This window comes from Myripristis murdjan, chromosome 3 (assembly GCF_902150065.1).
Source record: "Myripristis murdjan chromosome 3, fMyrMur1.1, whole genome shotgun sequence".
NCBI lineage: Eukaryota > Metazoa > Chordata > Actinopteri > Holocentriformes > Holocentridae > Myripristis > Myripristis murdjan.
The window spans coordinates 8,035,127-8,051,740 of record NC_043982.1 but is presented as its reverse complement, the minus strand read 5'-3'; the positions used below and the strand labels follow the sequence as shown (position 1 = coordinate 8,051,740).

General features: G+C 41.3%; 1 protein-coding gene across 3 annotated transcripts in view; it reads right to left on the bottom strand.

Annotated features, from left to right (window-relative positions):
* The window catches only part of mical2a (microtubule associated monooxygenase, calponin and LIM domain containing 2a), a 40,637-nt gene that overhangs the window by 21,837 nt on the left and 2,186 nt on the right, over positions 1-16,614 (bottom strand). For all 3 annotated transcript variants that reach the window (XM_030048462.1, XM_030048460.1, XM_030048461.1), the window contains exon 2: positions 5,809-6,169. In XM_030048462.1, coding sequence (XP_029904322.1) covers positions 5,809-6,069 — 261 coding nt within the window. In that variant the 5' untranslated portion in view covers positions 6,070-6,169. The remainder of the gene's footprint in view (positions 1-5,808; positions 6,170-16,614) is intronic.

Sequence of the window (16,614 nt, the reverse complement as noted above, 5' to 3'; positions counted from 1 at the left end):
TGCCAGAGAAATGAGCTATACACCGTCAAATGGTTCTTGCAGAAGAGTGTGAAATCAAATAAGGATCATGATCATATTCCTGTGAGATATGCTAACACACAAACATGGATCATCAGAGGGAGTGTTTTTTTTGTTTTTGTTTTTGTTTTTTGTTTTTTGTTTTTTGTTTTTTGGAGCATTTAGATGGTGAGTATCTTACTAAAGGAGGCTTCAGAAAAGATGAACATTGGGTCTTCCAGTCTTTAAATGGCTTTTACCATTGCAAGAATCTCATTCAAAAACCAGTTTTTCTTCAAAAAAAAAAAGTGAAAAAAAAATCTGTTTGTTTACAGCATTTCCTAAAATCAGTCATTGATATTAGTGGGCTGATCTGCCTTATTGTGCCTTGTTTCAACTTATATTTCCCACATCAATTCCTCAAACATGCGAAACTCCATTTCACTTCACTTCAGAAAAATGAAACTTCCAATACTGAGTACTGAGTACTGAAACTAAGTGGTTTGGCATGATGGATATTTTACAGAGTGTTTTGAGAAGGCTGTTACTGAATGAAAAGAAAGATGAAGGGAAAACTTTAAGGGTGCCTCAGTAGGACATTTATGGTCAAACTGTGTTCTTCCCCAGGGGCATGTTTGCCAACACCTTCTTCAAACCTAAATCATTATTCTGTCGTCTTCTCATATCAAAAGTATTATTCACTCATCTACCTCACTCATGAAGTCAGCGTGAATGCATGAAGTCAGTTCTTTGAGGTTACAGCATCTGTCTGAGAATGCGTGATTCAAACATGACATCATACTCTTGAGAGGCAGATGAAAGGGAAAATTTAAATGCGTTTGAGTTTCTCTGTTTCTTTCTCTCACTGACAAACTCCATCTCTCTGTGCATGTGCTTGCATGCCTGTGTCTTCGTTCTTTTGACATTTCATCCAGAACCAAATATCTCCTGAATCCAACAGTCAGCCCAGCTGTGCTGCACAACAAAGAAGGTCTGTTTCTCACCTCCAAAACTTCACCAATCAGCGATTCAGGTATTCTCTCAACATCCCATCAGTTAACTTTCCCCATCAATCCGCTCAATGGCACAAAGAGCTAACACTTTTGTATGAGCTCTACTGTGAATCCACCCTGTGTGCACAGTGTGTTGCCAACATATTTGATCAGGAGGGCTCACTTCCTGTCACTCTGAGCGTCCACCTAGAGGGCTCAGAGGAGGCGCCGCTCACATCAAAACTGTGAGATGATCGTGTTTCAGCAGCTGACCTGGCCTCTGGGCCCGTGTCATGTTTGTGCAGCTTTGTGCAAAAAAAATGAACGTGGGTGTTCTAGGTGCATGCTCACTGTCTCTTTGATGCTCTTTCTTGCTTGCTTTCCTTCTACCAGGGCTGTGAGTCAGCTAGCTGTCTCCCTGGGTGCTGTTTACAGAGCACCCAGTGCCAGCTGACCAAAACCCTAGATCGCTCCCTAAATGGCCAGCTGCTCCCACCAACAAGAACATGACTTGGCTTTCGTCATTCTATATTCTTCGTCTGTGTGTGATTAAGCTCCGGTATGGTATTGCAGTAGGATGTGGTTGATGGGGAATGCAACACTTTATGGCATGTAGCCTGTGGTTATGAGGATGAGGTATTGTCAGGCGTGAGTCAAACACAGGTGGTGGGATTCTTGCCTGGACTGGCCTGTTCGCTGGCCCAGCCCCCCTCCACTACCACACCTGTGAAGAGTGATTAAAGTGGATGGACCTTTCTAAGCACAAGCTTTATTCAAAAAATGTAATATTAAAGTGACATTAAGGTGTGTTAGCGTGCCCCTGCAGTGAACAGGAGAACATTATATTATTACCTTTATCTATTCAGACACACTCATGATACAATGTGTCGACTGCATCACATCTTAGGTAATTATTTTGGTTTGGTCTGTCCACCAGGGGCTACCAGAGATGAGCTGTTTGTTTTAGCCAGTTTCCACGCTCTGATGTATTATTACAGATACAAGGCTTTTCCTGAGGGCTCGCACCAGATCTGCCAAGTCAGCACACACGCACGCACACACTTCCTGTCTGCTTCCTACCTGTGACCTCCCTGTCGTCCCAGCTCCACATCCCCCCCGGTCACATTTCACCTCAGCTCTGTTAATGAACCCTATCTGTCAGTCAGGCTCTCATATGTGGAGCACAGACTGGGAACGGGCTCAGATTTTCATCAAAACAGGCAGTGCGACCAGTGCAGTGAGCTCTTTACAAATCAGCATACAGATTAACACGGAACACTGGATAAGCCCATCAAATTCATCAAACACAAGAAGTGGGCCAGTAGGTCGATTTCCTCAGTATTATTAGGAATATTATTACTAGGGATAAAATTAGGGGTTATTGAAGAAATTGATTTATAGGCCTCCTTGTCTGTGAGGAACTGGGAGATATATCATTATCTTATCAATATCGTGATCTGAAACTAGATATTGTCTGGGATTTCAGATATTGTAATATCGTGATATGGCAAGTGATATGTTTTCCTGGTTTTAAAGGCTGCATTACAGTAAAGGTGTACAATTTTATGAACTTGTCAAACTGTTCTAGTTGTTCTATTATCTGTCTCTAACTGCCTGGTCATCATATACACATTAGTGATGATTGCGTGGCAAAAATCTCTTGTATTTAATTATATTACAAAAGCACCAACAGTCATCTCGACATCGATACCGTGGTATGTGGTCAGTGATATTGTGATATTTGATTTTGTCAATATTGCCCAGCCCCACTAATAGATGTATACATTAGCACTTTGGAAGATATGCACTACTGCACATATGACAATTGTATGGTTTCACTAACAACATTTCTTAGCACCCCATTTACAATGTTGGAAGAGGGGACATCATCCTAACATCTGGCTAACAGCCTGCAAACCTGATGTACAACTCACAAATTGTGTTATTGCTGTTGTTTTGCATTAGTAACTTGGTCCAACTAGTGGCAAGCAACCTTGACAGATGAAAATGTCAGACTTAAGGTGTGGCAGACAAACCAGGGGATCCCAAAATCATCAGGCAATGGTCATAGATGTTCATGTAGGACTTCAACTGGATCAGAACTGCAAAACTGGAATATCACTCTAGTCTGCTCATACAGGAGACCAAGCACAGCCACACTGCACTACGTCTGACATTATCCTGACATTTCAACCATGTTACTCTATGCAGGAAAGCAGTATATATCATGGAAACTGTTAGACTGGATGGGAGATTTTTCCACATCACCTAATCATCCGATGAAGGATGTGGCTCCATCTGTCAAGATCTCACAGCTGTCCAAAAAGGATGTAGAGCACAGAAATGCTGATGGCATATACTCAAGGATATACTATGGTTTGGGGAAATAGAAATGGAAAACATTACCTTAAATTATTATGATATCCTGAGTGGGGGCAGATGTATAGTATTTAAGAAGAGAGATTTTTTTTTTCCTTTGCTTTGCATTTTGGGTGTTTTTTGTATTTTATTCAAGGCCCTGTACACAAATCACAGGTCACAGGTAATTTTTTTGCCAATATGCTTAGTGATGATGGAGTTATTTCCAAATTATCTCACTGATTACTCACTCATATACTCACTGATTGGACAGCTATGAGTATAAGAGAGCATTCAAACTGATCTTGCCTGGAACTTAAATATAAGTTCTAAGTAGACTAAATCATCATGAATATACCTGTTATTACTGTAAAATAAATAAATAAATAAATAGATAGATAGATAAACAAATAAATAAAAACAAAAAACTGTAAAAAGAAAAAAGAAAAAACAATAATAAATAATTAAAAAATAATAATACTGCATCAGTGAGTAAACTGAATAGCTATAGCTTTGAAGAATGTTTCTAAAAGTTTCAATGGCATGTATAAGCAGTTAAGTAACATATTTAATAGTATGGTTTATAAAAAAGATAATAACAATTGGCTTCCATTATGGTACATTCTAGAAATCTGTGGAGAAGAAAAACCATAGATGTGTGTCAGAGTCATTACAGCCATCTGTATCAAGGCCATAAAACAGGGATGACATCATATCCTATAAAGATTGCTGCTACAGCAGGAATTTGGAAACTGGGTGTAGAGTAGTATCACATCTTTCAACGTTAAAAAGAGCAGAGGTCCCATAAAAACATGAGCTGTCACCCTGTGACTCTCCTGGGAAGAAAAAAAAAAGACTTATCAAGCGCTGGCAGACAGGCTGTCCTGTAATTAATAAGAACAAGTCTCATATTGCCGGTATGACGTGTGTGGAAGCTAATAGATGACCGATTAAATCTCAAGCCTGCAAAAGAAAACAGGCAATCTTTTCACAAAACACATAATAAATTTATAGTAATGTTTTAATAGCATACACACTCCACTGTTTGTACATCTGGTTTACTACTTTGGTCCAGTACACAGTACCACTTTGGCTTGTCAGAATGAAAAAATCTGACTGAAACCCTTTGGCACAGGAGTTTAGGACACTTGGTTTCTTCAAAAGCTTATTTACCACTTTGGTGTGGCTTGAATCAAAAAGGACTAGTTAAAATTACGCTCACAATGAAGCGCATAAAACACACTTTATTAACAATCTGGATCTGGTTCCAAACTTTAAGGAGGAGCTTATAAGCGTAACCTGGGCCAGCTAATCACACTTGCCGAGTGATGCTGTCTGTTTCTCTGTGTAATAAAAACACTCTTTCAGTATGGGAGGAACTAATGTCTGAAAGTACATTGTGTTCCCCCCAATTCTTCCTGCTTTTCCCCATCACCTTTACCATAGCTACCACACACACCAACCCACAGGTGGGTTAGATGGTGATGTGTTGATGATGCATTTATCTATTGGTTAATGTTTCGATTGTGTGTCTGTATGTCATGCAATCAGCTTTTTAATTCAAAAATTAACAAAGCAATAGCAAACCTGTCATCCCCCACAAAGTTCCAGCCTGGGCCAATCAGTAACAAATATGACATTTTGTTTCTGGCTATAGTTGTAGTTCCTCTTTGAGCCAGCTGTTACAAATTTGCAGTGCAGCAATGACTACATCACTTCCCTATGCTTCTTTAAAATTAGCTCAGCCTTGTGTGGGATATTGTGCATGAAGCGCAGACAATTAAACTAACATGATAGCACTCCTGTTTGGGCCAATCAAGTGCAGTTTTGAAATGCTAGAACAGATCAACTGCACATACAATTCCCCAACGTCCAATCAATGACATCCAAAATACTGAGCGTGACAGCCAGATGGACAGACAGACAGACAGACAGACAGACAGACAGATGGACAGACTGGGGTCAATCCACAGTTCCCAGTCCCTCCAGAATTTCATCATGGGGGACAAAAACAATCTCTGTATACTCTTGTAATGTAGTGCCTGCCTGGGAATGGCAGAGTTAGTGCAAAGCAATTGTGTAGCTTTAATTTCCTGTGCTGTCTGTAGTGTGCTGTTGCAGTGAAAGAGTGAGTGTGATGTAGCTGATGAGACGTGCCATGACAGGTGCAGGTTAAAGTGAAGACTGTGACAGTGTTAGCCTCAGTAATTCTCCAAGGCACTGGAGGAGTCCAAAGAAGGGACAAAGTGCTGACTTTCTCAAACATTTGGACAACCACAGGACAAAGAATAAACCACCAAAAGTTCAAAACCTCTTCCAGTGGATTCAATCATCATTGTAAAACTTCATAAGGAAATATAAGCAAACCCTTATGGAATTTGCACACATACCAACAATTTATATGCACTCATGAAAAAAAAACAACAAAAGAAACTCAAACTGGGACTTTAAGGACACTTACCTTGGTACCAGCACTGGCTTGGCCATTCTTGTACTCTTTATGGGACATCCTCTTGTCCAGCTTACTCCACAGTGCTTTGGCCTTCCAGTAGGTGACCTTAGCCTTTAGATTGGTGTAAAAGGTGTTGTTGTCCAGGGGGTCCAGGTCCAGCTGTCTGCACAGGACATTAAAGGCCTGCAGCGTTCCTTTACAGGTCGACGCCTGGACAAAGTTCTCAAACAGTTTCCCTGCATTGTCCCTCTCCTCCTCAATCTCCCCCATCTTTGCCAGCTAGGAGAAGACAGTGTGCCCTGCTGAGACTCTTGCTTATCCGGTCCTCTTCTCCAGCTGTGACTACACTCCCCGCACCATCATGCCCAGGCTGAGGAGGCAAGAAACAGAGAGTATGATGTCATCTCATGGCAAGGAGTCCTTCACACATGGCTTTAGGCAACTGGTGTTTTTTTTCCACATTCTATTATTAGCTTGAAAAAGGCAGCCCCATTTCACTGCATTACGTCTATTCACGCAATCAGCTTATGGAAGAGAATGTTAGATAATTTAGCGTGGAGTAATTTGATACGAGTTAAAGGTCCATGACGGTGCTTTTGACCGGTTACTGCATTGTATGCATATTTCACATTAATAGTGGCCATTTTACAATGCATGCCATGTTTTTTTTATCAAAATGTTCAGGTTTTAAATCTACCTCAAAACTCTCTGCCTCTCCAGGTAACATTTGTGCCTCCATTCAGATGTTGTGGACATTCAAATTTAGTTTATTTTTGTAAGGACCTGTTTGCTGGCAGAGGTATACATTCTGGTGGGTGGATATCTTTGGATGGAGAGCATTTCTGAGTACAACAGAGAAGAATGGTGCACTCAAGTACTACCAGATAAACTGGAAAAGCGATTACTTCTCAGTCATTTGGCAGGCTAAACAAACTTTACTTGTTTCAAAGCAAGAAGAAGCAGGTAATGAAGAGAAATCTCTTGCACTGCCTCAACTTGCAACTAGAACTTTATTGTAAGAGACCACATTTCAATCCAGTGAGGATCCTCCTCAGGTTTAGACCTAAAGCAAGAAGAAGCCAAAGAGACATCGGGCCCTATCTTGTGCCACCCGCTATCCGCTGCCACGACCCGCTACCCGCAAATTGCGGATTTAGGAGCTTCCGCTATCCCTAAACGGTATCTTGCGCCACCCGCTACCCGCTATCCTTATGCCGACTCCGTCATTTGCGCCTGGAGGTGTGTCCGTGGGCGTGTTTCATGCGCTTTCCCTAAAGTTGCTATCTTGCGCTCTCGTAACAGCCCAAACTGTTGGTCCTGACCACCCGCGGATAGCGGGTGGTCAGGACCACCCGCTATCCGCTATCCCTAAAGTTTGGGCTGTTACGAGAGCGCGCCCAGGCGGCTTCAATGCGCACCCCGACGGAGCCTCGCCACGCACACGGTCGGACTGATACCGGGACGCCGCCGGAATGGACTGAGTATATTACTCATATAGACTGTTTAAAGGAAAGACTGTTTTAATTGGACACTTACGCCAGCACGTTTTATTGTTTTATCATAAGCCAGCAGCTGTGCTATATTTTTATTTTTAATATTTTATTTGCCCAATCTACCTTGTCAATAAATTAGTTTACACATAGTTCCACCTCTGCCTCTTGTGTGTGTGTGGTGTGACCCGGGGATTTTACTCAATCAGTAGCCTACAACCTTGTGACTCGTCCACTTGGACACATGTGGCTCCACCTCCCGAATTAACTCGCCTATAATATAATATATCATATGTATATATATAAAGCGAACTTGCTTTAGCCTCAGTAGAACCCCTGAGAAACTCTACCTTCCTCTCTCCATCGCGGGTTTAGGATTTAGGATTTAGGATAGCGCATCCTGCCCTTAAAGGCAATGGCACCTGGCACACTGGTTGGTTTAACTGGCATAACGCCCAAAACACGCCTATTCATAATATAGCGGGTAGCGGAGGTGTTTTGCGGATAGCGGGAGGTGCACAAGATAGCAACTTTTACGGGGGAACGCCTCTTCCTAAATCCTAAATCCGCAAATAGCGGGTTTAGGGAGTCTGGCGCAAGATAGGGCCCATCATCCTTTTCACACCATCTTTGTTTATCATTTGTCCCCTGGTTTTGATTTTTTTTCTTCAATCAAATAACACATGAATGCAGCACTGTTCAGCAGCCTACTTTGAAGTCCTGGATCCTGGATGGAGGTTCTGACCAGCATGTGAACACACCAGCAGATGTGTAGTCTTTTCAAATCAATGTAGGCATTAAACTAAATTACTACAAAATGATAAAGTAACAAAAACAAGCCCGTCCAGGCTTGTTTTACCTACTTAAAACACCGTTTACTTGTCTGCAAGTTTTTCATACCATTTTGACATGGAAAAATGACTGTCTTGAATGAAGAAGAGGCATATTCAAAAAAACTGGAAAAACATAGAAAATGGTTAGTATTAACATGAGGTATACAAAAATGGCCTATAAATTTGGTGAAACATGCAAAAACACTAGTACAGTCCTTAAGCTGACAACATAACTGTAATGTATGTGCTGATGGTAACTCATAATATAGGCCTACTGCTATGACATAAATCAAAAGTTGCGACTGTTGTAATTTTGTTAGTTAATTTTCCAGAGGGCACTTAATACCAGTGCTGGTAAAGATTCAGTATCTCAAAATGTAAACATGAATTTTTGAAACAGTAAACTCACACACACATTACTAGATAACATTCCAAGTGGAGACAAGGCTATGAGATAAAACAAGGGAGAAAATGCAACAAGTGGGGAAATAAATGAGCCAGTTTGATGTGGTCAGACAGCCGTCATGCATGTTTACTGGTGGACTACAGGGTGGGCTGCTTGTAGGCTACATAGTGCTTTATTGAAGCAAAACCATTGAAAGATATAAGAAGAACCGCTTGTGGTTCTATATAGTATTTGTTGTTTCAATACTAAAAAAAATCTTCAACACTTTCATGATTCACAAATGACTTAATGTAGACTCCAATGGTTCTATAAATAGTTCAATTTGTGTAGGCATTCATATAGTGAGATATACTCCATCTCCTCGAACAAAAAGTAGGTGTTCATCTCCTTGAACACCTACTTCTACATTTTTTTTTTATAGAAAAGTAAAATTATGGAATATGATAATGCAGCCATCTCAGGGCTTCTATTGAAATATTTGAGGATCAGCAGAATATTTTTGGAGCAGAAAATGCATGAATTGCAAGTGGGACATTTTTCTCTAAGTGCATATGTGAGTTTTTGGAAAAAAATCAGTGCAGAGCCTATGCATAAAGAAACAAGACTAAATTGTTTCTATGAAGGCTCTATGCTATTTCATGTGATTGTGGGTTCATGAAGCATCGGAAAAAGGCACAAAAAGTGCTTTTCCTATGATTACACACCAAGGAACTGGTCTTTGTTTCTGTTAAGCACCTTCCTTTCCTAGAGTGAGGGAGGGGGTAGTAAGCAGGCAGGGAAGAAAAGCATTTGCACTGTGGTCTTTTCTCTCCAGCTGAAAACCAGACAAATAGTTGTTGTTTTTTTCAGCAAAAGAAAGGTAGCTCTTTGAAATGAGTTAGAAGGCAAACCCCTCATTACCACTGATTGATTGCACTTGCCTGCTTCGTACTCCACCCTATGAGACACTGTATATGTGCATACAATACGCTTACATGTGGGTGCATATAAATGACACTGTCACTAAAACACATCCGCCTTTCAAAAGGGAACTAACAGAATTAAACTCTGCATTTCTTTTCCTTTACTCAAATCAACCATCAAACACTCTGAAAACCATGCCAGCAAATCTGTGCCAGAAAAGAACATCAAAGCAAAATGTGGAGATTTTCTGAATTGAGTATGAGTGAGCTCCTTTGGGTGGAGACCCCTGCCTCTGTGAGTTTTGGGAGTAGTCTTCCTTTGATATTCTAATGTCCCATGGAGCGGGATGGGCTGGGCCAGAGGAAGGGTCAAGCTACTCTACTGCCACCCCCCTCCCCCCACCCCCACCCCACAGTGTCCCACTAGCTTTCCCACCTCAGGGATTCCAGGTGGCAACTTAACTGTGTCATGAGGCTGAAATGTGAAGCAAGTCCTCACATAAAATGCTATTCATTTAAAAAGCCACACATAGAGTGTGTTAAATCAAATACAGCACCAAATGGGAAATTTAGTTACTATGACCCTTCAGCCTTGGGTCACAGCCTTGTTTGTGGCATAAGACGGTGACTGTGTCACTGTGATTTTGAATGTTGCCCAGTCACTATGCTAAAATTAACAAATTCGATTGCATAAGATCCTGTTTGGCAGTATGTTTGCATCCTGTTTTGATGCTGCTCTTGTATTGCATTACAGGGAATAAAATTCAGCCAGAGAGAGCAAAACCAACCAGGCCTTTACTAATGACAGAGAGAGGGTGACATCAGTTTTGCACAGCGGTGGCCCCCTGCCAGCTTCACACACCCTCATGGCCTCCAACCAGCCCTTGTCCTGGTGGTAGATAAACCCAGGAGGCCTTTCAGTGCAGACAGTCAGCCTACGCTCAGTGAGCCTACATTCCTTTGCCACGTGGCTTGAGCAGCTCCAAACTGCTCCATCAGCATGGGGCACCACAGGCAACACTCACCCAGCCCTCCCATTGGCTCCACCATCCAGCCGGTCAATGGCATGCCCATGCCACAAGTCAGCTACATAGTTTCTTTTGTAGTTATTTATAATCTGATTGTGAATGAGTGGTGAGTGATGGCTGAGACAGGCAAGAAATATGACGCTTTAATTATTCATGCATAGCAGGAGGAAGTAATGGGAAGGTTGCTGTGTATTGTGACAGCTTTTATAACAATTGTTTTACATTTGGACAAGATTTCTAACTCATCTGCTTCTCTTTATCTATATCTCCCTTGAAATCGGATTAGATAGAGGATAGAGATTTAATGAGGGAAATCAACAGAGGACAATGGTGTGTTTACCTAGATTTCACGTCATCAGTGTAAGTGTCCTTTCAGTGCATATGAGTTTGAAATACTTTAAACTTCTATTCTGGTAAACCATTAAAGTCACTGTGCCGTCACAACACTTAATATGTTTATCTTGATATCAAATTATCCAAAACTATCGTGTGCTTTTGAGAAAAGTCCAAATAAAGACAAAATTACAGCTACAGTTTTGCTTCCACGTTTTAGTTCAAGTGAGTGGTAAGAAGGGCCCTATTATTGCAACCATCTGTTGTATGCATCTGTGAGGATTAATGGAAAGGTACCACTTACTGTCTTTACAGCTGACTCAATGATCAAACTATACTGTCCCAGACACAGGCCCATGACTTCACCATCTTAGGTCTGACAGAATGGAAAGTCAGTTGTGGGCAGACAGAACCAACCCGCAGAACGGCTGTAAAAATACATGCAATGACAGACAGAGCGGAAAGAATACACATGCACACATACACAGGCACACACACACACACACAGACGTGCGCATGCTCCATACATCACATAACAGCCAAACCATATAACGTTTAAGAGGATCAGCGAGTTTAATAGTACGCTTTAAGACTCCTATCTGTTTAAAAAATGATCTGACTGACTGAAACTGACTCAGGCTATTTGACACAGGCAATTGATTAATGTCTCTGTAAACATAGGGAATTTATATAATTAGATCTGCGGCTGATTATTAATGCAAGCAAATAGTCACTGCTAACTCTGCAGCACTGCCCCTGGTCTGTTATTTATGATTTTGCCATTATTTGTTTAACTAGCCTGCTGGACACACTACCTGAAAAGAATAATATCTATACTTTGTGCAGCACAGCAGTTCTATCTATGACCCAGCACACATGGTGGACATAGTACTGTATGTCTGAAAGCAATAACAACTTATCAGTTTCAGTATGATAGAGCAGCAATGTCAGGAATGTGAAAAATGTACCTGTTACACCTGGCCCGCTGGGAAGTTAAATCAAAACACAGGCACACACACACAATGTCTTGTTATATTTTGGTAATGGATTTAGTATACAAACTATACCCAGTTAATACCCAGGCCCATGTGATTACCAGAACCGAGTTTCCTTAGTTTGTCTATAAAATACAATACTGAGACTGACTGCTACTTTGCAGCCAAAGAAACTGAACTAATGAGTGTCGAAGCGGTGACATGATGTCTCCATTTGTTGCTGCAGAGCACATAGCCTCAGGCTAATCAGAATACAATGGGAAGCTGACAACACAAGGAAAACATTGGGAGTGCTGGGAAATGCACATACTGTAGTGCAGCCAGCCAGACAGCAACAGTAATTACATACTGGACTGAAGAAAACCAGGAAGGAACCCTCTCGACCCCTGATAAGCAGGCTGTATGCCTCAGAAAACAGTGCACTCATGTGGACTTCAACCCAGCACGCTCTGCCCTTCCCCAGGCCCCAAACCTTCATGCTATTATCTCAAACTCTCTAAAATCTGGCTGCATGTTCAACCCAGCGGTGCCAAGACTAAAGAAGAACCGTCATGGACAAGGTACAAGCACTGGCCGGCCAAGTAAATGTCAGTCATCTTTAGAAGAGAAAATTGTTAATTTACACAAACAGAAGCAGGCTTCTGAAGGCTGCTGTCTGCGGGCCCATCTGGCCAAGGCAGCGTGTTAACCACATGTCCTCTTTGGAAATGACTTTTCTGGACACACTTCAGTCACTGAGCACAAAGAATTATGCCTGCCCAGTTATTTGAAGTCTGACACAAATAATCCACTCGCCCAATTATTTTGACCCCATCCAGCCACACATTCTCTGCCTCATTTGTTACAATAAATGAGCAATGAGTTGAATAAATCCCTTATCATGACAATGTGGAAATGGATAAAGCACAAATGATGTCCGCGTAGTTTATCTAAAATGCTATAAAAAATAAATAAATAAAAAAAAACTGGCAAAAGGAAATGTGTGTAATACACATAGTTGTACAGAAATAAATTTTTAGACTGAGCCATTAGGACCATTAGAAAATCTACTGGAGTGATGGAAAGCCTCCTCTGACCAACTGACAGTGAGGGTCTAAGGTTGGTGGCTGTTGTTTTTATTTACTGTTTCATAATGTGGACACTGTGAAGCCTTGAAGACCGCAGCTGTGATTAAAACATACCAGTGACTTTGAATGTTTGAATCATCTACAATTCTCCCACATTTTACACTACAAACAAACCCTCCTGCAAATCCTGCAGAGGTATTAAAAATTTCACAACATATAATCAAAAATCCCTCTTTTTTCAAATATGATTTTGTGGTTGAAACACCTACCTTATAACAAAGTTGTCAACATTCATAAAATACATAACCTATAATTGGCTGTGTAAAGCAAACATATCCCCTGGGACTATTTTCCGCTGGAGGGCTTGTTTCAGTCCATCCAATTTCAAGACATCTAATACATAGTGGAATGAATGGAAACCAATGGCTGGTGAAAAGAAAGGAAAATGATACCAGACTTCTAAAATATGACTGCTTGCTTTGGGTTAGCAAATATGTGAGCCTAACATCTACATTTTGTAGATGTTAGGCTAAACATGCAAAATGACTGGTACTGTCCTTTAAGGGCTATACAAACAAGCTTAACTTGACTTGACTTAAATTTCTAAGTCCAGAGGCCGTGCAGTATCTATATCTCTGAATGGCACAATCATGGTTTAGTGTATGACAGTGAGTTTGACTGCAGGGCAGGAATAGTGGAGCACATAAGCCAACATTCAGTAAAGCTCTGCTCAGAATAGACAAGTGTCATGTTCAGGAGGAAAACAGCGCATGACCCTGAGGACAAGTCAACAGGGCTATAATGAGAACCTGTAAATAAGACGACCTCTATTCAAGACAAAAATGTACTGAGTGTCAAACTAAAACAATATAAGGGTTTGGGTCCAGCCAAACTAAACTGGAGACGTGGCTGGTACTAACACTCCACTCGTAAAACTAATTGTTGAAAAAAAAACATCGCCATACAACCAAGAGTGTATTCTGCCCAGGTAGAGAACTGAGTCATGGCGATGGACTAACACATATCATGCCTCAAATCCCATTTCATTAAGCTCTAAGTGTGAAGCCTCCCTCAGATGCCTCACATGCAGACTCTTCCTGTGGAGTGTGTCTGGTTTCCTGTCCAGATCAAAGCTGGATGAAGTGAGGCCCCTATAAAATCTGGGCACTGCAATTTTTAAAATGCGTTTGAAAGTTCTTGTGATTTCCTCCCCTCCGTGCCACAGGCAACTTGTTAATGCTGTCCTGGGGTGGATTTACTGCTGCTAACCTGAGCAGCCTGCTTTTACCTCCTCCTGTTCCTCTGTCTTTTTGTTGTGCTGTTGTCTTGAGGGAAGCGCTCTGTCCTGGTGTATGTTCTCTTCCAGTGTGGCAACAAGGAATAAGAAAACGGACATGGTCCTTTGGATGGCATAAAAAACCTCTTCCTGTTTAGCTCTGAACTGGGGGATTTAAATTTGATCCTTGCCAAGGTACTTCATCTGTGCTGGCAACTTAACAGGAAGAGTCTTTCTGTAGCTGTGGTTCTGAGAGGCTCTTAAGAATGGATAGAAGTTTGTTTTCTAATGGGGGTTCCCACTCACATTAAGTATTTCTATTGTTCATTCAGATGGTGATAAAGCAAAGAGGGAGACTGGCTATGAAAATTAAATAATTTAGCATAACTGCGAATAGGATCTCCTACAATAGTTCTTTTGTTCCTTTTGAGGCAACCTCACAAAACAAAATGTTAAACTGACATAAAGTCATCAGTGAGGCACAATTATAGTCTGCGGGCTCCCACGCTGATTTCAATAACCAATGCATGATGCTGTGGGTACCAGCCCTTTCTTTCCACTTTAGACTCATGGACATTTCATTCATACTGAGCATTATGTTAACACACAGCCTTGCGAGCTAATGGGAATAACACACCCCACCCATCTGAGACTCCCTGAATGTTACAGCCTCTTTTGTGTGGCCGGTGCCTGGAAGCATGCGTCCATTTTTACAGTGTGGAAATAGGAAGGAAACATGCCGCAGAAAGGAAGGAGAAAGTTTACAACACCTCCCTGACAGCGGAGAGTTCAAGCCTGTCCTCACCATCGTTTAATCAGACCGTGTGTAACACATTTTCCATTGTTTCTGTCCGCAGCTTGGCAACCTCAGGTATCACCATGGTGGACAGGTGTTACTTTGCTTTGTGATACACAGGAGGTCAAGGATGTGCCCCAGCTGGATAAATCTGTACATTCTGATTCCTGCTTTGTTGGTCATTGAATCACTGCTTAATTGATTTATTCATTCATTTGATCTATCTACATCTCTCTGTTTCTTGAACTAATTGTTAAAACTTGAGGGATGTATATTGTACTATTGTTTATTGCAGCTGTACCAGTGGCAGGGAGATGCAGCAGGTAACCAGTAATGCTCCTGCGGCAAACAAAGTCATCACCATTCATAAACCACAGAACTGATAATTGCCTGTGTAAAGCAAACACTTCCCAGGCACTATTTTCTCTGGCAGAAGGACTGTTTTACTCTGAAGACTTACAACTCTGAGAGTCTGAAGTGTTTTTTTGTTTGTTTGTTTGTTTGTTTGTTTTTACTTCAGCTCATTTAGTGTCTTTTCCTGTTCTGTAAAAGATGGGGTAAAGCAACATCTTTCCAAGGCTTCTCATGATAATGATGTAGATTTACATCTGGCTGCATAATTAGAGGGACCTGTGCCGCTTTCTGTGACGCCGTTTTCATCTGTACAAGCTGCTTTCAAGTTAAACTCCAGTAAAGCCAGTAATTACAAACTAAATGCAAGTGGCTGGCAGAGACATTTGCAGTTCTGCAAGTTACTGAAGTGTTGGCTGCAGAAGCATCTCCACCAAGATTTTAACATTTTGAAATTAAGAGGTCTTTTTGTTTTGTTTTTTTTTGTTCCTTTTTGGCAACAGTCCACCGCTATTTGAAAAAAACTTTGAGCGCGTACACATCCTTTCAAAACCACATGAACTGATTTGTGTTTGACTTTTACACTTGCCTCTAGGGACAGGCAATAATGTTTACATTTCTACATATAGCACTAAAATACAACCTTATAATCTTGAAATAAATGTGGCATGAAAGAGGGAACAATATGATTAAATTGTATATGCTGAAAGGAGAAAAGCATGAATCACAGCTGTACCTTAACTCCTAATCTAGTGCGTGTTCTGAAAACAAGCCTCACAGCTATTTGGCAGAGGCACAAAATCTCATTTAAATAAAGCATGTGCCGACAGAGAAGAAACTTATCTTGTTGAGCAGCATGTTGTTTGCTGTGTCTTTTTATATGCAGCCCACAAATGAGTCAAAAAATGTCTCACTATAAAGGAAATTCCAGCGAGACAAGAAGAATGTTCTTGCTGTTGAATGTTTGGGGACACAGAGTTTGTTGAATACTACGAGCATAAATCAGTCAGACCATCAGCGAGTGGGGCTGAGGCTGGTCCAGATATGTGTTTGGATGTTAACACGTTTGCTGGCATGGCAGTGAATCACTGTGTTAATACAGCAGGACTTTGAGAAGGGCTCGCTGTATCTTCACCAGTCATAAAATACACAGGAAATGATTACTCATTCAAGAGCGAGGAGGAAAACTACACTGTGTGACTCCTGCTAGCTTCTCCAAATGGTCCTGAACAAATCACGCGTCATGTTGCAATGCATATGAATCACACAAGACCGTCTGTACATGAAGTAATGTGAGATATGAAAGAGCATGAAATAGAATAGCTGACAAAAGCTGAG